Below are 23,252 nucleotides of genomic sequence, written 5' to 3'. Positions count from 1 at the left end.
TATTTTCGTAACAGATGCCTTCGTCCAGCGCAGAGTGCAGAGTGTACGTTTTAACATGTTTATACAGCTGGACGCTATCTTAATGCGGCACAAATGAAAGGGCTTCTGGTCTAGAGGATTCAATCTGGAGCCCACAGAGAGATTCACAAATATAAACGAATGAATACATTCCCCGAAATAATTAAGTTATTTTCCCCCAAAAATAACGTCTACAGTACAGGTAGAGTAACAGATATTTGCCAAGGTAGCATAAAACACATGATACTTTGATGCAAAATGCCAGGGACTCGACTGAATACAGTCCATTGTAAGTCTGTGTCCACCAATCAGACATCCCTTATGTCATACGGTTGACATGGAAACCAAATACAGCCTTTTGTAGAGAAGAAATAATTATCTGAGAAAAACACTGAGCAGGAAACGCTGTGTTTTACCTTCTTGCTGGTGCACTCAGGTGACGCAGACATGGTGTTTAAGAAGTGGAGATAGGCGATTATGCTATTTGGGGGAGGGGGGGTGACGTATATTTACAGCCACATAAATGGGCAGAATACCTCTGTTACATGCAGGGGCATCAGAAGGGCATGGATTTCTGGGGCCCAGTACTTTAACGGGGCCCCAAAACCTGCTGAGATAAGACATAACAGCAGCTAGAAGATTGCTGATAATGAGTATGAGAGACTTTTCCATTCTTTCTCAGAGTAGCAATACTACTTCCTGTTAGCAATAGTACTTCCTGGTAGCAATACTACTTCCTGTTCACTGAGCCCTGTCCCTTGTCAATTCTCATACAGAGTGTCTTGTTGAATGCATGCGGTTCTTCGGATTAATACTCGCTGGATAATTTCCCAGGAGGTTATTTCTGTATTGCTTATAAGCATGTGTTGCTTTCAAAATACCAGACGTGGCCCAGAAGCGACTCGAAATGAAATGAAACGATGACGGTTCACATTAATGCTTTAATTATCATCATTTATTAGAGCTGTCACATAGCAACAGAAAAAGTCATACATATAGCTCCCTGAAAGAGAAGCTGTACATGAAATACTCATCTTATTCCAACAAATAAATACTGAGCACTTTACAAAAGTTCCTGTACAATTTCTTGGGTTTTTTTACAAGGCGTTCACGCTGTGGAATCTTGCCTTCTGGACCATGAGAGTGGGGGCGGGGGGGTGGAGTGCGGATCGTGAGTGGAGTGGGGGCGGGCATGATGACCATGGACAGGTCTGGCCACGTTCACATTCATACCCGAGAAGGTCTCTATGCTGTGAACGCCAAAACATGACTGTGCTCACCAACCAAGACCAGCAATGTCTGAAGGGTCATGTCAGGCTGGAGAAGACACCCTCCCACCTGCTCACTGCTCGATCTCATGGCTGCATTTTGTTGGTAACGACAAAAGAACCAGTTACCCACTGAAGTGTTATTTCACTGTATAATGCCACTGGCCTGGATACATTTTTGTGCGGAAAATGTTTGAGCTTTAGTTTGAAAAGATCTGATTTCTACAGCCGTCTTCAGTTTCCCTTATAAGCCTGTCTGCCATCTGGTACCCGGTTGTGGGGGTCTTCACCCAAAAGTACCACAGAAGACCCCCTGGATGGGGCACTGGAGGGGGGGGGGGAGGGTGCTCAGACGCCTGAGCTAAAGTCTGCATCCCGTTCAGCACAAGGGAAAAGAAGCACCGTGAGAAACCTCTGAATATACCCTGGGTAACCATTCTCAGACCCCCCCCACCCCCCACAGATGCAATGGAGACAGGGGGGCAGTATGCTATAATCTGGAAATCCACAGAGCACAAGAAACAACAGTTTTTATCAGATTCATTTAACTTGGCACAGCACAAAAATACTGATTGGAAGGAGTGTGCAACAATGTGGCTTTTAAGTTCTGTTTTGGGCTTTTTTTCAGAGAACAATTACTGCAAAAAGTCAGTAAACATGGAAAATAAGCTAGCGCTGTGCAGCCACGGATTCAGCTCGCTGGAGTATATTGCATCGCATATTGTCGATATTTCTAATCATAATCCAGAAGGACGTTAAATGAACATAGTTGCTGGTTAAGATCTACTGATAAAACACAGGACTCATATTACAGCTTGGAATAAAAATATTTCAGTATGTACAGAGAAAATACCAACAATTCTTATATAGAGTACTTTGATTTTATACAGCATTAAAACAATTAAATGGCATATTGAAGGCTTTCAGATCAAAGGGACAGAAGTCAGTAAGGAAACAAGTAGTCGGAATATCTGGAAACCTTTGCATTTCTATGGTGTTCGCAGACAAGAGTGTGGGACTGTGTTGCCAGGGAAACACAAGCCTTTCTGCTGGCTTCTTTGGCCCCATCGGGCTGTGGATAACAGAAGAAGGAAAGTCCACACTCCTTACAGAGGTCTACAGACAGGAGCGATCATGTGACCAGACCAATCTGACCGCTTCAGCTTGAGTACCGTATGGGGGTGAGGTGCAGTGCCGTCTCATCGGCCAAATCACAAATCAAACGTAGGAAAACAATTTAGTGACGTCTCAGTATCACAGAGAAGTGCGGAATCCTCTGGCAAGTGCAATAAGTGAAGAACCGCTAGAAAAGGCTTATCTGAATTGTGGGATTATGGTTTAAATGAAAGATCAACACAGACCAACAGATAAAAATAGAAAAACAGAGCACAGGATGATGGGATGGCTCCACAACACAAGATGAGGGCTAATGTTTAGGTATCAAACCAGGAACTGCAATCGAGAATCACACAACACACAAAAAGCACTTACTTCTCAAAAGTCATTTTAATTACGAAATTAGACCCTTTGTCTAAAAATGCAGCTATTTTGGGACTGTCAGCAATCTCTTATTTCCAGATCTGTCTCAGAAATGGAAACTATTAATTTTGCTTTAACTTAATAAGTCAGTTATTCGCATAACCTGCAAATATAAGTGGACTTATTATTAGGCAGTGAATTGTAATTAACCAGCTGGAGTTTATCATTTTAAGTGGAAATGTTGGCAGCGGATGAGGACATGAAAGCAGCCACATGACACGATAAAGGAATGAGAAGATTAATGGTGAAGACCGCTGGCCCTTAGAGCAGATCCCAGCAAGCAGACATCATCTGCCCGTATTCCATGATTGTTCCTGACTTGAAGATTGATTTGACCCACAATGATTAACTAATTATAATATTGACGCCAATTTCCCCACACAGATGTGTTTAGGAGAGGAATATAATGGGGGCCATCGATTATGCTAAAAAAGAATGAAACCACGTGTAATTAAGTCTAATCACTGCTGAGAGAAACTGTGAAATTGTCTCAGAGTTGAAATTTGGTAACTATTTATGGTAAGCTGACAGTTAGCTCCCCGCGTTTCAGGGGAAGTTCAAGCAGAGACTGCCAAAGGAATGACAGCCCCGTGCTGCTCTCGTGCACGCAGTGAGCCAGGTCTGCCTACAGGGGGCGCCCAGCGGGGCGTCTGCAGCTCTGCTGGCGTGTTTGCAGGTGGGACGGTCTCCCCAGAGAGGTGGCACACAGCCACTGATCATCCTCCATACGGTGCTGTGGGAAGGCGGGGGGGTGGGGGGGGCTGATATGTCAGACTCGGATTTGACAGACAGTAACACACATTGGGCCATTTCCAGACAGTGCTTTTGTTAATTTGTTTGTCATTGTCTGGATGCCGCATGGACTCCTTACTGACACGATATTTCTGCTGCATTGATTATAAACAAAATCAGTCCTTTCACTTGGCTTTCTAACCGTCCTCCAAACCCAAACTGGGCCGTCCCACAGGGCCACTGTCTCACCGGATTTCAGCATCACTTCGTGTGAGATTTACCTTCCTTTGCTGCCAGCTGCTTTTTCGGAAGGAGACCTACAATATCGGGCACATCACCTTCCCCCCCCCCAGCCCTCCCCCAGTTTCCATGGCTCTATAGCCAATCTCGATCCGTCCTTCTAAATCTACACTTGTGTTTAAAGGGATCAAATGAAGTATTTCATAACTAAGGAGCTGAATCTTGGAAGAAGATGAGTTGGGTTGAGTTATGAGTTCAGTGAACAGCTCTTCTATAATATTGATTTTCTCTGGGCTTATATGAGATAAAAATGGTGGCATTTGCAGAGAGAGTCCGACCTGTAAGCCGTCATACTCTGCTGTAATAGCAGCTGGCTCTAGGTGATAATACCCGGGACCCACAGTGGGCGCTATCTGAAGTGACAGTCACATGGGTTTCCCCTGTGGGTCACGTGACACGTGGAGGGATAACAGCTACCGCAGAGACCTGTGAGGCATCTAGCCGGGGAGTTCCGACTGAAGGAAAAGCAGTGAGCATAAAGCTGCTGCAGGGGAAAATGGGAGGAAGTTCCCGTGGATGGGTAGCACACAAATGCATGATGGGAAGAGCTCTATCACTGCACTGAGAAGGTCTGCAGAAGGAGGAGAATCAGCAGAGCCTCCTTAAAACAAGCCACACACACAGATACATCATTTTCTTCTGGATGAGATTCATTTCACGGATATTAAAATACTGTAATACAGGAATGCGGGCGAGTATGGCATTATTTCCCTGAAACCTCCTGGACATACATCCTGTCTGCTGAAAGGGACCATGGCACATAGAAAAAAAGGAACAAAACCAAGAAAAAGAAACAAAAAAAGTCACATAATTGTTCTGACACCAAGCTTCTTTGTAATACGAAATGCACCAGTACTTTTCTCCAAGGGCTGTTATCACATGTGACCTCCCACCTACCGAGCTACAGTGTGATCCCCCCCGATTAGATCGATACACTCCTTCTTCACATATCTGAGGTTGAGTCATCTGAGATGCGAGGCGTCACACATTAGTCTGTCTGAGACAGCAGGAATTGAAATAGGCAAAGCAATGAGTCTGGCTTTTGAGTGTCATCCCAGACGTGAAGGGCGTAGCAATGTCTCCCGGGGCCAGACGTGGCAGCCATTCTGCCTTTGATCAGTTTGGCTCATTCATGTCACGTGTCTTTAACATGGTACTAGGTAGCGGTGGCTGTCTGACTATGGGCAGAAGAAGGGACCCGTCCCCAGGTCTGCCCAGCTGGCCTCTCTGTCCAGCTTCCTTCATAAAGCAAATCTTTGTGCCTCACAAGCTGCCTGAGTCACCTGAAAGGCGGCTTATGGGGGCGAATAGCTTTGGCAACATGACGCACCCTCCAGCTCAGATCTCCTCAGCACTGTTCTGGGCCGGCTCGTCCTGGGAGACATTTCTTTGGGGATGAGTGATGGTCCTGACCCGGTCCACTTCTCCAGGGTCAGAAGCAGGACTCCTGAGACTCTGTGTCATTCTGCACCGAAAGGCCCTCATGTTCTGGGTGGTTCCCATTGTGCAGGACAGAGTACCTGGAATCAGACACAGATAGGGAGGGGTCACACCTGCAAACATACGGAACACACACAGCCAGAATAAATTATCCTTTCACCTACCCCATCTTGCTCTCCATGAGACACACAGGCACATATACAGGTGAGAGCAAGTTTGGGGGTCACAGCGCAGGGTCAGCTGGCATGCTGGAGCTGGGGGGTTAAGGGCATCTGCTAGTCACAGGCACAAGCACGCAGGCTTAACCTGCTGAACGACACACCACCCCCAATATGCACCCAGAACTAACTGCTCCAGAACACAGACCAAGAACACACACCACCAGAACACAGATGAAGAACACGTACCTCCAAAACATGCACCTCCAGAGCACAGACCTAGAACACACACCTCCAGAACACAGACCTAGAACACAGACCTCCATAATATGCACCTCCAGAGCACAGACCGAGAACACACACATCCAGAACACAGACCTAGAACACAGACCTCCATAATATGCACCTCCAGAGCACAGACCGAGAACATGCACCTCCAGAACAGAGACTGGGAACACGAATCTCCAGAACAGAGGCCAAGAACAGGCAACTCCAGAACTCAGACCTAGAACATGCATCTCCAGAACACAGGCCAAGAACATACAGCTCCAGAACACAGACCTAGAACACACACCTCCAGAACATAGACCTAAAACACTCTCCCTTTATCATGAACACTGAACTCTATCTCCAGGACAGACCTGGTTCTGCTTTCTCCCTCCACTTTCCTCCAGCCACCAAAGACTGAGGTGCTTCTCGGGGCCCCTGCCTGCTTCAGAAACTGCGTCAAAGCCCATAAAACATATAATTTCTGTTGATCTGTCTGCCTCTATAACATCTGTGCTTTCAAAGGTGCCTGGATGGAGGCCAAACGGCTCCGTGACACAGATTATAATACAGACTGGGGGACCAAGGCGCCTTCCGCGAGCAGCTCATCATTTCAGCGGTAAAAGGCCCAGCACAGGCAGATGGTTTTCAAATGTTTTTCCCTGCAGAAATAAAATACCTGGCTATTATTCTTCCTAGGCACTGTTCTGCTTCAGTGGCGCCCCAGAAAATGGCCTGTTTTAGGCAAGAATTGTGCTTTATTTCATTTCTTGTTTCTTTAGGCTTCCTTTCCATCTTATAATCACCTAAGTTCAAATAAACAGTGTCAAAATGAGGACTTTGCAGATCAGAAGCTGCCCTCAGATATCTCAGACATCTCACCAGAGGTGCAAAGCCATCTTATAATTTGCTGTTTGATCGTTTTATCCATCTATTCAGTCATGATATTCACCCAAGTAATTTAAGATATGTACCCTTGTTCAAGGTGCAACTAAATTATAGCGCAGAGATTAAATATAATTGGGCTTTTTGAGGACAGTGCATTGATTCTGGCAGATTGCTAACATCTTCCGTCCTTTCAAGAGGCTGAAAGAGGTCTCGGTAAACTCTGCTTAATGTTTCTTGGGGAGTTTCCTTACATGGACACTTAAGAGGAGATAAGCATGACTTACAACACAGAAAGAGACTTACAGCCAGCAAAAGGCCCCTCGAAAATGGGACGAAGCAACAAGAAAGCTAAGCCACCCGTTAAGAGTCCTGACATAAGTATCTGAAACTCTATCTGTGAACCCAAGCATTTTAAAAGCTTCAGACTGGACTGCATTTTCCAGCTACTGGGGTGATGAGGAAGAATTTAGTCAGTTATTATGCAGGCAGAGGATCGGGTGGCCTTCCACGTTGCCACACAGGATCACTGACAGCCAGAGAGAGAAGACTGCCCCCTACTGGCTCAGGTTTCATGTCCATGAATCCGTAAGATTTACCTCTGTTTGACAACACATGCTTAGTATGCATTTAGTACGCATGTTTTCTTTTCAGTTTGAGAGCATGCTAAATACTTTTTTGTGACAAAACATTAAATGTCCCCAGAGATATTTTCATCCAGTTCTGCAAGCAGCAAACCAACATGTTCCAGGTCTAGCAGTTACCTTTCTGTAGGGTGGAAACATGGACACCACAATTTTGGGATCCTGAACACACTGGGTGCATCAGCATCCGGTACGGTAAAGTTCATTAAGAGAGCCTGTGGAAAGTGGTCTGCCAACAGCATTTAATTAGCCTGCACTGCAAAGCTGCTTTCTTCCAAGATTCTCACAAAGGGAAAATAAGAGATAAGGATCCAAATTAACCACATTTCATTGGACTTGTAAGGAAACCTATGTGAACACGAAACACAAGGACGCAACACAGGGAGAACACAAAGCACAGAGGGAAGACACAACACAGGGAGAACATGAAACACAGGGAGCACACACAGTACAGAGGGAAGACACAACACAGGGAGAACATGAAACACAGGGAGAACACACAGCATAGAGGGAAGGCGCAACACAAGGAGAACACACAGCACAGAGGGAAGGCGCAACACAGGGAGCACACGAAGCAGAGAGGGAAGGCGCAACACAGGCAGAACATGAAACACAGGGAGAACACGCAAGTCATACCCTCAGCCCTGGAGGTGTGATGCCACAGTGCTGAACTATTAAATGACTTATTTTACTATTTGTAGTTATAATTTATATTATTGCTTGTTTTGTTGTCTTTTTATCAAAGGGATGCAAACGATGAAATGGTAGCAACTCTGATGTTTCTTTGAAAGTGATTAATTAAGAGGCGAGCTGGAACTGCCCACCAGCTAGATTGCAGCTGTTTGTAGCTCATTCCTGTTTGATCTGACACCACATTCACCTGACATAACAGCACATTATTATCAAGGCATTTAGCTGCAGAATATGGCTAAAACACTGTTCAACCTTCCAATACATCACTATGAAAGAGAAGCAGAGCTCCCCGTGTGCTGGAAGAGCTCTGGCGTAAGAGGTTCCGGCTGTCCACCCGCGAGCAGACCTGCTGATCCAGCCACGTACTAAAACCATTAAAACTGTTTACAAAAACAACCAGAGCAAAGGAATTCCTGCCAGGAAATTGGTCTTGAAATTTACCCTGAGAAAAACACCAGGATCCGACACTGAGGGGGCAAGGGTGTGGGGTGGGGTGGGGTGGGGGGGCGATGAGGCACAGAGCCAAATTGGTGCCACATGGCAGTAAGTTTGAACAGAGTGGCTCTGGGACATAGACCAGCTGTGTGGACTATACCCATTGTGAGGACCAAACTAAACCTGCTGTGGAATATACCCACTGTGAGGACCAAACTAAAGTTGCTGTGTATACCATACCCAATATGAGGACCAAACTAAACCTGCTATGTGGACTATACCCAGTGTGAGGACCAAACTAAACCTGCTGTACCCACTGTGAGGACCAAACTAAATCTGCTGTACCCACTGTGAGGACCAAACTAAACCTGCTGTGTGGACTACACCCAATGTGAGGACCAAACTTAACCTGCTGTGTGGACTACACCCAATGTGAGGACCAAACTAAACCTGCTGTGTGGACTACACCCAATGTGAGGACCAAACATAACCTGCTGTGTGGACTACACCCAATGTGAGGACCAAACTAAACCTGCTGTGTGGACTACACCCAATGTGAGGACCAAACTTAACCTGCTGTGTGGACTACACCCAATGTGAGGACCAAACTAAACCTGCTGTGTGGACTACACCCAATGTGAGGACCAAACATAACCTGCTGTGTGGACTACACCCAATGTGAGGACCAAACTTAACCTGCTGTGTGGACTATACCCACTGTGAGAACCAAACTAAACCTGCTGTACCCACTGTGAGGACCAAACTAAACCTGCTGTGTGGACTACACCCAATGTGAGGACCAAACTTAACCTGCTGTGTGGACTACACCCAATGTGAGGACCAAACTTAACCTGCTGTGTGGACTACACCCAATGTGAGGACCAAACTTAACCTGCTGTGTGGACTACACCCAATGTGAGGACCAAACTAACAAACTATGATGCTAACACAGCCGAACCCGACCTAAGGGCCACCATTGACGTGGACCCTCAGCAGAGCAGGGCAGCTCTTTGCCGGAAGGTTCCAGAAGAGCTGCTTTTGAAAAGCTGTGGTAATAGGGCAATTCACCAAAGATGCCACAGCGCTTCATGTTACAACAACAGGGGGGTTCATCAGCAGGGTCTCACTTTATTCTGCTGCTGAACTGCCCTTGTATTCATTTCCCGCAAAAGTGTTGAAGTACAGAGACTTTAAACAAGCCCATCAGAGCCACAATTAGGGCTTTTATGATGCTAAATAATATCTATGTCCTTCCTAATACCCTGCCTACCTCTACATCCGATTACAGTGACCCGAAATACTCTCCATCACAGGAAAAAAATACAATTCATAATTCATACATTTTTCATGGATCATTGGCTCACAAATTACTGTCATTGAAAAGTCCCACATCATTATGGGTCATGTGCACATTTTGGTTATGGGACAGAATCGCACGCAAGAACAACAGTTCTGTCAGCATCTGTCTGACACGTCTTTTTGTGAACGTCAGAACAAAAGGCCTGCCACGACGGACTAAAGCATGCCATTGTTCTATAAATGCACCAGTGCTTTAAGAAAACACACGTGTGCTGCCGGTGACATGGGAAAGCATTAATAACTGTCCATAAGAACTGCAGACGGCACTGACATCAACCCCCCAGAACTCTGGAGCTCCTGGAGAGAGCTTTACGTGGAATTTCTGATAAAATAACGAAAGAAGGACACTTAGAGACAGCGCCACATTGTCCTCTGTTTCACCAGCCACTGATGACCTGCTGCCTCCTTCGCTTCTTTCACGCTTCTTAATAATTGCATCAAATCTCCTGAATCTGCAGCTTCATCAATGTGCCTGAGGGTTGCAGAGATGATGAGGTCCTGACGCTGGTCCTTTGGGTTTTAGGCCACTCAGAATGAGCTGATAGTAATTTCTCAGTTTCCATAAGAGGAAAAACCAGCCGGAAGGCGACGTCACCCAACTTGAGCCTTTTCTGGATGGTTAGCTGTGGAAATTTGCTGTCGCACCACTAGGAGGACCCTAACATATGGGTTTGCTCAGCCCCTAAGCCCCAAACTCAGCTGTCAGGACTGGCGACAAGCCCCATTAACAGCCTGTTTTTATCGCTGCAAAGCTCCATCTATGGTGCTGCCATGACTGAGAAAAGGACGGAGAGAAACAACAGAACAGCAGGTGGCGCTAGAGAGAGAAAGTCGACACAGTCCCCCGACACCATCAGCAAATTCAGGCTGGTGTTGCGGGAGGGAGGTGTCATCTTGGAGGGATCCTTCCCTGCTGGATGCATAGCAGTGGGATTCTGGGTCAGCGTTTGGCCTTGCTGTGCCCACTGTAGGCCAGCTGCCCTAGGAGACTCAGCAATTAATCTGCAGGTGAAGCATTACAGGGCAGCCGCAGAGAGCTGCGCTCATGCTTCACGTCTTCTGTGAATGACTGACAAACCTTCACTCCATATTATCAGTATGACCTCATCCTACTCATCCAGTCAGTGTAGGTCAACAACAATGTGCCTTTGTTCAACTGAGAGCTTTTCCCCGGGAATTTTACATGCAGAAGGCCTCACATCTTTCCCCAGGGACTTCTCCAATTTTTCTTCTTTAGATACTGTCTACAGGCTACAATAATTTTAAAGTCTATGTTTTGCACTACTTAATAAAATCTCTTTGAAAATTTTACCAGAAGTAGGTATTAAGGGTTTGGAGGGAGTTGGAAGATAGTCAGGATAATGCCAAGGTTTTGTTGGGTCAAGCAATATCACAGCTGGCGTGGGATGTCAATCTGAAACACATGGCCAAAGTAACAAGGGCTGGCCTCCATGGATGCCACGCAATGGGAGCAGTAATCCCATCATCACCTGCCCCATGCATTCTGGGAGATACATCACTCAGGTTTCTTACTGTTTACACTCTTATGCTGCCACAGCACAATGCACTTTAACTTTATAACTGCATATTGCACATCCGTAAATCTGTTTCAAATCTGTATTATATTCAAAGTTCTATTTAAATTTTTTTTTTCTTTTCATATCCCTTGTAACTGTATTCTTTCTTATTCCTTCTTAAATTATTCTAATGTTGCACGGTCCAAACAGCAGTTCAGGATACATTTCACTGCATGTTGTACTTGTATAACTATGCAACTGACAAATCAAGAACGTTGAATCTGAAACAGAACACTTAATGCACTGAATTTCACCAAGAATGACATGAATACCCAATGGAAAAATAAAGACCAACTTTCTCTAACACTTTCTTTGACAAGCAGAACGTATTTCATTAGAGCTACATCATGTAACAAGCAAATTGCATAATTTAATGAAGATACTGTCTTTTAAAATATGAAAACTGACAAATGAGTCTGGCAAAAGATGATTAAGAGTATGGAGTTCTTCCAACACAGCTGAGAGCAATGTAAGGAAATGACTGAGACTACCCAGAATGCACCTGGAGGAAAGATGTCACTTGTTACATGTGCCGCGCCGTATTTACAAAGGCCCCGGCAGAAGAAAACAAACAAGCCTGGATGCCCTGTTAGATGATCAAAGGCAGCGCACACTGTGGAGCGGAAACATCTGGAAAGGAGCTGCTTCAGCGCCCGTGGTGCCGCTGTCCACCCCGACGGTACCTACAGAGGCTTTGCTTATCTTCAGGGTGACCTCAGGCGCTGCAAGGCTACGCGAAGGGCAGACATTCACTCAGACCTACAAAAGAGCGTCAAACCCAACAAGACTCTTCATGCTAAATCAATATAACACATGAGCACCTGCTCTACTTGCAGAAAGGGACACGTCCACAGCAGCTGAGGCTGTACACCCCCCCACAAAGACACACTATAAAGTAGCACCTTAGTTTGTGGTAATAATAATTTGTTAAGGGTCCTTCTGCAACTAACCTGGTGCTGGAGAGTAGTGATGTGAGAGCAGCCCTCACACATGTCTAAAACATGTCAAACATGTCTAATTTCATTTCTGTTGTTATTTCTGATGGTGTGAATGTTAGCATTACATGACAGCATTACACTTGAAGTTCATGACATTCACCTTGAACTGGACTCCAAAGCATGAATAGGGTGAGAAGCACTGATAATAACGTTCCACTGAGATCCCAGTCACCCCATACCCATAACTGAACAATGATCCCAGTCACAATACGGCCTAGAGCAGGGCTGCCAACTCTCACGCATCTGGCGTGACCCTCACGCTTTCAGACTCTCACGTTCATTCAAGAAATCTTTATTATTCCATTATAAACCTAAAATTAGCTACATCGAAAGCATTGGAGTAGTTTGCAAACCCTATACATTATTTATAAAGTAATAAAACTGTTACATACATGTAAATGTGTGTGCACGAAACTCTGCCATAGATCGAACAGTCATTTTCCACAGAGTAAAAAATGATGAGACATCATTCCCCCTAATTGTCCCCTGCCAGCTTGGCAAGTTTCATGGACAGCCGACTCACCGGCCTTCCTCTGAGAATCATTCACCATGATGAAATCAGAATCAACAGCAAAAAAGTGCTACAAGAATCTGATGGATCCGGAATGCAGAGAATGAACTTCAAATAGGCAGAATGTAATTCAGTAACAGGCAGGTAGATGTGGGTGTATGTATTTGGGGGGGGAGGTACTAGGAGATAAAATCCTGCAGGCGCCCCTGTTACAGAGTATCAGTTTGACATTGAGTTAATTTTCACTAATTTTTACACTAATATGTTTAGTTAAGGTTTAATTCAGGATAAGCACCTTCCTCGAGTGGTCACCATTAATGGAGGATCATTCTCTGTAGGAATACGGACAGTAGCCTCTCCTGAGTGGCTGTTTGTGCACCTTCTAAAAATAGCAGATAAACGTTAACGTAACGTAGCAGTGGTGGTGGGGTGGGGGGGTCTGACCTTCAGTACCATCAGGTGTCGGTAATCAGACTCATTTGGGATCAATGAAGCAGTAGAGAAATGGGACATTTGTGGGCCTGAGAACGTAACTTGGTGACGCACTCGGGGCGACCCGAACGCACGGCACCCGGCCGGGGTCAGCCGGCCCTGGCTAATAATAGAGCCGGCATTCCGCGCTGGACTTTATGAGCCACCAAGTCCCTTTAAACAAACTTGTCGAGTTGCTTTATTGCATTTCCACTGCTGCATTTGTACCCTGTGGCCATGACAGACGAACACGACTCTAGTTGAACCACGTCCTGCCTGACCAAGGGCCCTGCTCACTTCATGTTTACTAGTTATTTACATTTTATTTAGCTGATGCTTTTATCCAAGGCAATATACATTTCAGGGTCAGCCAGTCCCTGTACCAATTGGGATTTAAGAGTCATATTCAAGGGCCTAACAGTGTAATGGCTCTGCCGACCCTGGGATTTGAACTGACTGACGTGATGCTGGGAATGAATGACTTGAGGGCAGCAGTTGTGGTGAAACAAAAAAGGGGTTTTATTGAACTCGGGCTGAACAAAGTCTGGAAATAAACGAGGTCACAAGGGATCAAAACGAGAGGACCGGGATACGAGAGGGCACATGCAGCGAGAAGGTTCAACTGCAACGACTGGACTAACAAAGACAGGACTAACAGGTACTTTTATAAATAGACTAATAAGGGGCAACAAGCATCAGGTGCGGCCCATCAGGAGGCTCAGACGTGGCAATGACTGCTTTCCGATCACAGACACACCATCCTACCCCATCAATCCACATGTTTATTGAGGCAGACCACTTGTTTTAGGACAGAAAGGAATTTGCCCTTCCTAAGATTTAAACAAGTGCCCATCCAGCTCCACAACCGCTATACTTCACAGCAGCCCTGTTGCCACTGTGATGACCCCTTATGACCCGTGAAGACCGTCGTCCTGGAAACCCAACTCGAGCTGGGAGGCAGAGGCAGGCATCCATGTGGAGGGTGGAACTTCAGCACGTACGGCAGTACCATTCAAAGAGCTATGACAACCATGATGCTTATAGCTCTGTAAATGGCGCTGCCATCTGTGCCACGGATGGTCCGGCGTGAAGTTGCTGGGGCCCGACTCTCCTTGAACTCCTGTCTGGTGGAGCCCTGGCTCGTCCCATTTGTCACTGAGGGCTGAAAGAGGCCTCCAGAAATAGGAAATGCTGTTTAGCAGCTATAGCCCTACAAGCAAGCTGTCCCATCACTGCAGAGAACCACACAAAATGTCAAACCTTCACCTCATCAGCTCCATCCAGCTTTCAAACACTCCCACCACTGAAAATTCTAATTGTCACCTCACCAAACCGTTAAAGCATCATCACAGAAACCATAAATCCTTCCATCCTTCAACCCAGCCGCCAACAACTCATCAAGGCATCAATTCACCAACCCCTAAAACCACTTGTCACCAATATACGGTATCCAGTGTCATGCAAAAAGAAAAATATATGCATTACCTTAATTTGTCAATAAAGCAACACTTGAATGTGGACCAAGCAGAGACAGCCAGTGTTTTGGAGCAATTGGGCTTAAAGGCCTTTCTCAAGGGCCCAACAATGACATCATTTTGCCAACCACAGGATTTGAACCAGTGATTAGTTCTCTGACATGATTATAATATACTGGTAAACAACACCCACCATAATCCATCCCCAGTAAACTTACCCCTGGTACACCAACCTCTTATAATCCACCCTCAATAAGCCCTCCCCTCACTCCTGCCACACACTTGTAAACTAGCTACACTGCAATGACAAGCAGACGGCAGTGTTGGGCTTGTATGTAAATTTGCCATTAAAAACCACTTAGTTTTCTACTTTGACCAGTGAGGTAGGCAATTCATACATAGTCAACACAATAGATGAACTATTATGAATATTATTTTGAAGATTTGGTGCAGATAAAATAAGATAATTCTTGTTTTTAATGTCTGAAAACAATAGCACACTAATGGTGAGATCAGTCAATACTGTCATCAATTACACTATAGATCATAATAAAAATTAAGAATGCATAATGCAGTCCTTTTTAAGCAGCATTGCATGTGCAGGAGGTACCTAAAGCCTTGGAGAAGCATGAAGATGTTTGGTATCCATTCTTCCTCCACTGTATTGTCAGTGTTGGGTATTTCAAGTCTAGAAGCTTCAAATCCAGACCAAGATTTTATTTCTACCAGTTGAGCATAAACAGCAACAGTCACAGTCACTGAGACTCAGCTGGTTGGTAGAAACAAATTCTTGGTTTGGATTTGTAGCTTCTGGACATGAAATGCCCAACAATGTGACCTCAGCGGATAAGTAAATATTGTAAGCAGGAGACAGATTAGAACTTCATTTACAAATCAGCACCCAAGCTTCATGCCTGCTATGGTACTCAAAACAGTAATTCCAGGGATTCAACCGATGACAGCACACTTCAATGACAAAGAATGATACGTATATGTTAGAACAGACTAACATCAGTCTAGACTCATTAACAGTCTGTCCCAAAATACTAAGCCATCAAACACAGTCAAACACATTGACACTTTTACACTGAAGCAACACACAGGCTCACACACAGGGCTGGAGCAAGGGATAGGAGATCTAAGTAGCTGCTTATGGCCCAGCGGCCACCAGGGGGCCCCTCATCTCATCAGCCAGTCAGGATGGGATGGAAGATGACACTTGCCAACTAGGTTAATCAAACTTTGCTTAGGGCACTGAAAAGGGTTGGGCTGGCCTTGTGCCCACGGAATCCTGCATCGCAACCCCACAGCACTCAAAGGCCGGGAATGGGGAGGAACCCAACCCAATGGAGGAAGCAGGAAAGGGGTTCGAACTCACTTGCGAGCCCCAAAGCAACACTAGACTGGAACCGGCCCGGTGTTGCAGAACCAGAGTAGGAGTTTGGAGACAGAGGAGCAGCCACTGGACCCGGGACCAGGGGAAGCAGGAGGAAGCAAGGATGGAGTAGCCAAAGAGGTCCAAAAGGGAGAAGGAAAGGGGGAGCAGGGAGAACAAAGGAGAGGAGAGAAGAGAAGAAAGTTAATCCACTAATACAGACACTGACTAATGCAAGACTCACTGCATGTAGGCAGCTGATTTGAGGAGCAAGAGCTAAAAGCAGGAGAATATTCCAGAATGGGTATTAATCACTGCATACATCTCACTGCTGAGTTATCAATGCAGTGAGTTACCCAGGCCATGCGGCCTCCACATGGATGACAGTGCAGGATGGCCGCAGGGGAGCACGCTGTCCATGCGTCAGGTGGCCAGATCTGCGCGTCACTCCGAAAGGGTGTGAAAGTTTCAGAGGCTAAAGGCGAGGCGTGGGGCCGCGGCTGAGCGCCGTGACGCACTCCGGCATTCTTACGGTCTCTTTGTCTGATCTCCTTTTGCGTAAAACCACACTTCTTTGTCTTTTTCCAGATGTCACGGCCAGTTGAGCTGAGGCTGATTCTGCAGTGGTTACTGGCACCCCCCCCACCCCCACCCCCGGCTGACTGATGGGTCTGTGGGAGCCACTGAGGCATGATGCCCCAAGGCACCATGGGCAGACTTCCCCCCCCCCCCAAGTGATGGGATGCTGCACGATGTGTTTGCGAGTGTCTCTGACTGCGGCTACTTGACCAGACTAGTCGGCGGGGGCATTTGGACCAGGTGCCAGCCCTGGGGAGGAAAGGTTAACTGGCACAATCTCTGCCCTACGTCTGAGAACAGGGTGTAGGCAGGACGTGACTCTCTTTTAATACCAATACATCCTATTACCCAACAGTGGATGGGGGGGCGGCGTACCACCCCCGCCTGCCCCCATGGACGGCTGCTGAGTCCCCCACCAGCTGTCCCGGGCAAATCCACAGTCTCATCAACGAGATAAAGCGGGTATGATGAGAATCGCTGGGCTTTAATTAAGTACTAATGAATAAAATACCAAAATAAATAAGCAAATATATTCATGACTAAGCATGAAGATATAACATCGGACGCAGGGCAGAGAATCTCATGATGCCAAAGTTCCGTCTACACTCAGCAGACTCCTGCCCCACCTGCACTGTACAACACGCTTCCTCATCGTTTATTTATTGTGTGCTTATTTGTTCATTATCTATTCATATCTTTGGGGCCCGTCGTGCTGGGAGTTATTTTTTTTATGTGATTTTTTTAATGCAGTGCACATCCTTCTGTTCGAAAGGACTTGAATAGATCATATAAAAACGAAGTCACCCACTTTGAGGATATGTGCCATATTCAATCTTTTGTCATCAGGTAAATGATGCAGGAGCATATATGACTACTCAGTCAGTCTCAGGACCAGCTTTTACCCCAGAGCTGATGCCAGGCTGGACTCCTTGTGCCATCACCCCCCCCCCCCCCCCACTACTGCACATCACCCCACCCCTCTACCCATTAACTCTGAAAGCTGCTGGACTGACTCACTTCTGCTCTGCTATTACTGCGCTGTGCATCAACAGTGCAGTACTGTCTCTCATATATAAACCAAATGTTCCTGCCCAAACAAGTCAAACATATTGACAGTACCGTGCAAAAGTCTTACTGTAGTTAAACAAGATGTTTAAAGCTATTCATATAGGTAGGAAGTACATATTTGCTAAAAAAAAATATATTACATTAGGGCATGTGTAAATGAACAGCACCACATTAAAACCTAACATGAATTTCTTCTGTTCTCCAAAAAGTTGGATGACTAGAAGAACACTACTTCCGTCCCCAAAGCTCTCCTCATGAGGACCCCAGCCGTACCAAGCAATTGAGAAACTTCACCACCAGCTCAATCAATTCACATAATTAGTTAAAAAGCTTGATGAGCTTAGTTAGTTAATGTTAATTAGTTAAATAGCTTGATGATCTGAGTTAGGTAACCATAGTTAGTTAAATAGCTTGAAGAGTTGAGTTAGTTTAGCATAGTTAATAAAATAGCTTGAAGAGCTGAGTTAGTTAAGCATGGTTAGTTAAATAGCTTGATTAGCCAAACGCTTCAGTGAACAAATACATTGGGTGTACTCTATGGCTGCTGCAAACATTGGAATGATTATAGGAGAGGTTTTATCTAAGCTAAAACCATTTGAGATACTCACTATCATACTTACATATCAACATGAAGATCATTTAAACAGCATAAGACGTTTGCAGTGTGTTATATATCCATATACTCTGATTGGTGAGTCATATGTGTAAATATGTACATAGGAAATTTCTGTGTGTGTAAGTTATTCATGTTCTGCAAGCTGCTAGTAAATTTCACTGCACTTGTATAACACACTTGCACAATGGGCAATAAAAATCCTTGATCCCTTTAGGTGAAGCTCAGATGCACAGACCCGTCAAAATGATAACGCACGCTACCACACCCGAAACATGGCACTCCTTTATCTTTCGCTCTTTATACATTATGGACAGCTTGATTGGAAAGGAGCCCAGGAGGCCCTCAGGACATCCTTGATCCCCATTCATATGCCCTAAAGCAGTGTGTCCCAACCCTAACCCTCGGGGGCCCCCAGACAGGGCCACGTTTTTGCTCTCTCCTAGCTTTCGGTGGGACTGGGTCAGGAAACAGTGGCCTTAAGTAACCACATTCTCCATTTTCAGTTTAGAACGTCAGATTTCCCTTTTAAATTCAGTGCTATTACATTCCTGCTATGTGCACCATCACACGATTTGATACAGGTTAGACTCCGAAAACAGATGCGGCTTGATCCTTCAGCTCCAGTTTCGTGCTGCTGCAGTGATTCTGGGGAGTAAGCAGGGACACCCACCTAAAAGAGCAGCCGTCCTAAAAATCCATCAGCGCGCTGGGAAGCCGACCCCGCAGCTCTTTGCTGATTGTCCAGGGCCCACGTTTTAAGAGCCACCGGCCCTGACATCTACAACGGACACCGTTTGCTGAATGTCACCGTGGCTAAAATGCTTTTTTAAATTAAAAGGTAAACAAGCAGAGGTCTTCTGTGGCACATTACACACACACATACACACACACAAACGGCGAGCGCCTGTACCTTCAGAGGATTTATTGTTAAGCGTCAGCGAAATGGCGGGCAGGCTTTGCTGAGTGCCCAATAAACCGTTTGTTATTCATTCTCGAGAAAGGAGGCCATTCGCAATTTCATTTCGGTCTAGTTTGCCTCACTGGTTACATAAGTGGTTCTTCCATTAAGATCCTGTTTTAGAGCGGGAGGGAAACTTGAAAAACTTTAAACATATATATCTAAAAACATGCTGGCATTGTGTCCAATACAGCCGACTACACCAGGGTGTTTACTGAGAGCTTCATGGGGGTGACACGGTAGCGGGGATGTGTAGTCACACACACACACACACACACACACATGTTCTCACGCCCATAAAATATCCCAATGTTTATTTTTTCCATTTCTTGCTGCGCCTCTCGCTTTGCCAGCAGCCCAGTTTCACACTGATACTTTCCCAGAATGCATTGTTTAATGCAGCTGGCTCTTTCGCCCACTTCCTGCAAATATTTACCCGTCAGACAGACCTTATTACCTGCGGCGCTTCCTGATTCTCCCCTCCTGTTACACGGTGAAGTGCCGGTGCTGTTTATTTGCTGACTGGTGAAGGATTTTAATGATGGAGAGACAACAAAGTGGTCCGAGACACACATGTCCAGCATCAGCTGGGGGTCCCGTAAACGGGTAAGGTTGGGCCGGGGGTGTCCGATTGGTACAGGAACTGTAGCTCCGCACCGCATCTGTATCATGTCGGCTTCAGCCTGTATCACATGCCCCAGGAGTATCTCCATTGCCATCCCATGTCGCCACGGCAGCCTTCGTTGCATCACAATGGCAGTACTGATCTTTTGGCAGGGACTCCTGATTGGTGGACCTGGAGACTATCTCAGAAAGCCCGTTTGGGAAAGTGTCCATATGTTCTGCTGTGTACCTGTATATATTATCAGATTAAATATTTACATCACATAACCGTTGCACGCTATGCTGACAGAGGCCATTTTCTATGATTTATGAGCCAAATTACCCACGGACGGGATTGGGTGCTCACTGACGGCTCTGTAGTTTTCCTCACTATTTGTTTGACTAAGCAGAGCAGGGCCACATTCCAGAAGATTCCCCTCGCCGCGGAAGGAGGGAAGGAAGATGCCCTTGAGTTCTCACACCTCTGCTTTTCATCTGCAGGTCCGCGACCCGGATGCACCGCAGACGGGGTGTATCATGCAGTGTCTTCCTGCGCATGGACCAGCATAGGACCCTCTCAGCAGATCTCTCAAGATGAGAAGCTGAGCTTCTTCACAAACCCTGTAACCACAGGAGACTGACAGATGCCCACGAAATGTCCAACTGGTACATCTTACTTATTTTTTTTGCAGACACTTTTATCCAAAACGATGTAAATATTTTTGGATAAAGCAGGTCAGCCAGTCCCTGTGGCAACTGGAGTTAAAGGCCTTGCTCAAGGGCCCAACGGTGTAGTCACCCTGCCGAACTTGGGATTTGAACCGACACCCTTCTGATCACAAGCACTGAGTCATACACTGCCCCCATAGATACTCATGTGTTGGGAAGGTAAAAATCCACAGTGAGCAGTCCTCTTAAACATCACCCTGAGCCACACACCAACCCCCTTCTGATGCGATGACTGCTTTCCCGGGGGGCTCCCAGGGTGCCGTTTTAGCCTTGCTGGAGCATCATGGTGGGAGGTGTCACGTCTAATCACAGCCTCTGTCACTGAGACGGGTGCAAGCTAATGGGAGCAGGACACCAAGCCTTTCAAAGACCGTTAAACCGACCCTGGGGCGGCATAGGGACGTAGGGACCCTGTAACAACACATCAGTAAGACACCGTCCATCTGCAAGGGCGACGAAAGTGCAAAACGCATTTTAATGAAGAGGATCTCCTGCCAGGCAGCTTGACGATGAGACCGAGAGTCTAGGCCGGAGAGAAGAAAGCAGAATCTGGCAGATGTGGGCCTCCATGTTTGGGCAAAATCAACACTTCAAGTAAAAATGCTTGTAAGTGCCACTGAGAGCTCGCTGGAGGAGCCCAGCAAACATGACCAACACAAACAATCCTTCCTGCAGATGGAGACATTAGCTAAGACCCCTGACTGGCCAATCACACGTTGTTGGCCCTGTTGCTGGAAGATGCTTCCCGGGTCATGTGACCTGGGGCATGCTGACAGGTAGCAAGTTGTTTTGAGCAACCAAATGAAAAGTCAGTGTCCCAGCTAGCCTTGGGGAGCGCAGGCGGCCTCTCGGATTTCCATTGAGCATTTACAATACAATACAAATCCCTGAGTTTCGGCTCATGCACGAGCGCAGCCGGGTGTTGTCCAGGAAGAAGGTCAAGTGGCACTTCAGAATTGAGATACGCCATCCGGCACGATCCAGCGGCGGAGCGAAAACGACTCGCACGTATTAACAAATGAGAGCAGCTCTGTTGAAGGAGCCCATCCTGAGAGGAATCTGCAGAAGCGGCAAGGAGCCGGTACACGCTGCCTCGCGGCCTTGCCCGCCCTTGTCACCAGGGGGCGGAGGAGCACTGCGTGGGCGGAGTCACCTTCATCTGTACAGAATAAGCCCGTCACGTCTAAATATAAACCACAAAAAAAAGAATGAATGACACTGACAAGAACAATGAGCCGCATGTGTAAACGAACCTTGAGAGCCTGAGCTGTATGCACGTCGCACGCGGACGTTACACGTGATGGCTGACCTCCCCAAGCCGGTGGTGGCGAACCGGGCCCTCTGCATGTTTATGGAGGGTTTTCATGGGGGTCCAGGGAGCATCCTGTCAGCTCTAGTGCAAATAAATCTACCTAAATGGGCCAGAATTCATCTGCATGTTTGGCTAACGGGATGCGACAGATGCTATATATAAACCTCGCTGTGTTGCTATATTCAGCCGAACGTTGTTTTCTGAGGAGCAGTGAGGGTGAATCTGAAGAGCTGCCCCCCACCCACAGTGCCCCCCCCCCCCCCCATGCCAGGAGCGTGTGGCTCCCTCAGGGTTATGCAAATAGAAGTGGATGGAACAGCAAAAGGCACAAGCTAGGCAGCAGGAGACCCCGGCAGCTCCGAGGCTTGGCAATGAGGGGGGGTCACATCTGCATCCCTCTGTAAAGTGCCCAAATGGAGGGGGGACAGAGGTGAGGAGTCTCATCAGCACAGGGGAGGCCGAGCCTAAAACAGGAGGCAGGTAAGGGGGGGGGGGGGCAGCCCTGGGGTCCAGAGCCACCCCACTCCTGCCCTCCTCTAACGTGACTGGCCATTGGCTACAGGGCAGCAGAGCGTCCTCGGGCTGTCTGGGGGGGTCATGTCAGGCCCACGTGGTCCTGTGAAAGGAGACACCGGTGGTCCCGCCCACGCACAGACATGCCAAGTCCACCCACGAGCACCAGGGTTCATCCGCTGCTATTTTCTTCACCACCTGCTGCTTTGGCGGGGATAGATTATTACTGCCTGACCTCCATCTTAACCCCAAGACCCAGCCAAGCGACCTGCTCATAGCAGCCCGTCATCCATTCTACATTGAAGCTCTTTGAGGGACAGGCGGTCCCTGGACTTTTACTCGCTGGCTCTGCTCCCCCGTGCGGTAACCCATCACGCAGATGTTATGGGGGGTGAGGATGCAGTAGGAGTTGAGGGGGCTGAGTCACAGCCCTCCCTCGCCTGCCCACCAGGTGGCAGCAAGCACAGCCCCCATACATAACACGTGTTAAACGGCCTCATTAGCAGCACTCAGGGCAGCTCCGGCAGAGGGGACGTTCAGGGGACGTCATGGATCGCCACTTCCTGTGCTGAGTGGGCGGCTGGGCGTTCCGAGTTCGGCTCACAGCCTCACTGGAGTTTCCTATGGTTCTTCAAAACTTCACTATAAGCATCTGCATCCAGATCCTGCCATAGACCCAGGACATTGAGCTAATTATTCAGCTAAACTGATTACTGCAAGGGATAACAT

General features: G+C 46.9%; 1 protein-coding gene across 2 annotated transcripts in view; it reads right to left on the bottom strand.

Moving 5' to 3' along the window:
• Positions 1–955: 955 nt before the first annotated feature.
• Positions 956–23,252, bottom strand: part of htr4 (5-hydroxytryptamine receptor 4) — a 62,446-nt gene continuing 40,149 nt past the window's right edge. The window contains exons 7-8 of one of the 2 annotated variants that reach the window (XM_023794825.2): positions 16,149–16,232; positions 956–5,377 (exon numbers count right to left, since the gene is read on the bottom strand). In XM_023794825.2, the coding sequence (XP_023650593.1) occupies positions 16,169–16,232 (64 nt within the window). In that variant the 3' untranslated portion in view covers positions 956–5,377; positions 16,149–16,168. The remainder of the gene's footprint in view (positions 5,378–16,148; positions 16,233–23,252) is intronic. The other variant, XM_023794824.2, reaches the window with a different exon arrangement.

The sequence above is a fragment of the Paramormyrops kingsleyae genome, chromosome 10 (genome assembly GCF_048594095.1).
Source record: "Paramormyrops kingsleyae isolate MSU_618 chromosome 10, PKINGS_0.4, whole genome shotgun sequence".
Classification (NCBI taxonomy): domain Eukaryota; kingdom Metazoa; phylum Chordata; class Actinopteri; order Osteoglossiformes; family Mormyridae; genus Paramormyrops; species Paramormyrops kingsleyae.
This window is presented reverse-complemented; position numbering and strand designations above follow the sequence as displayed.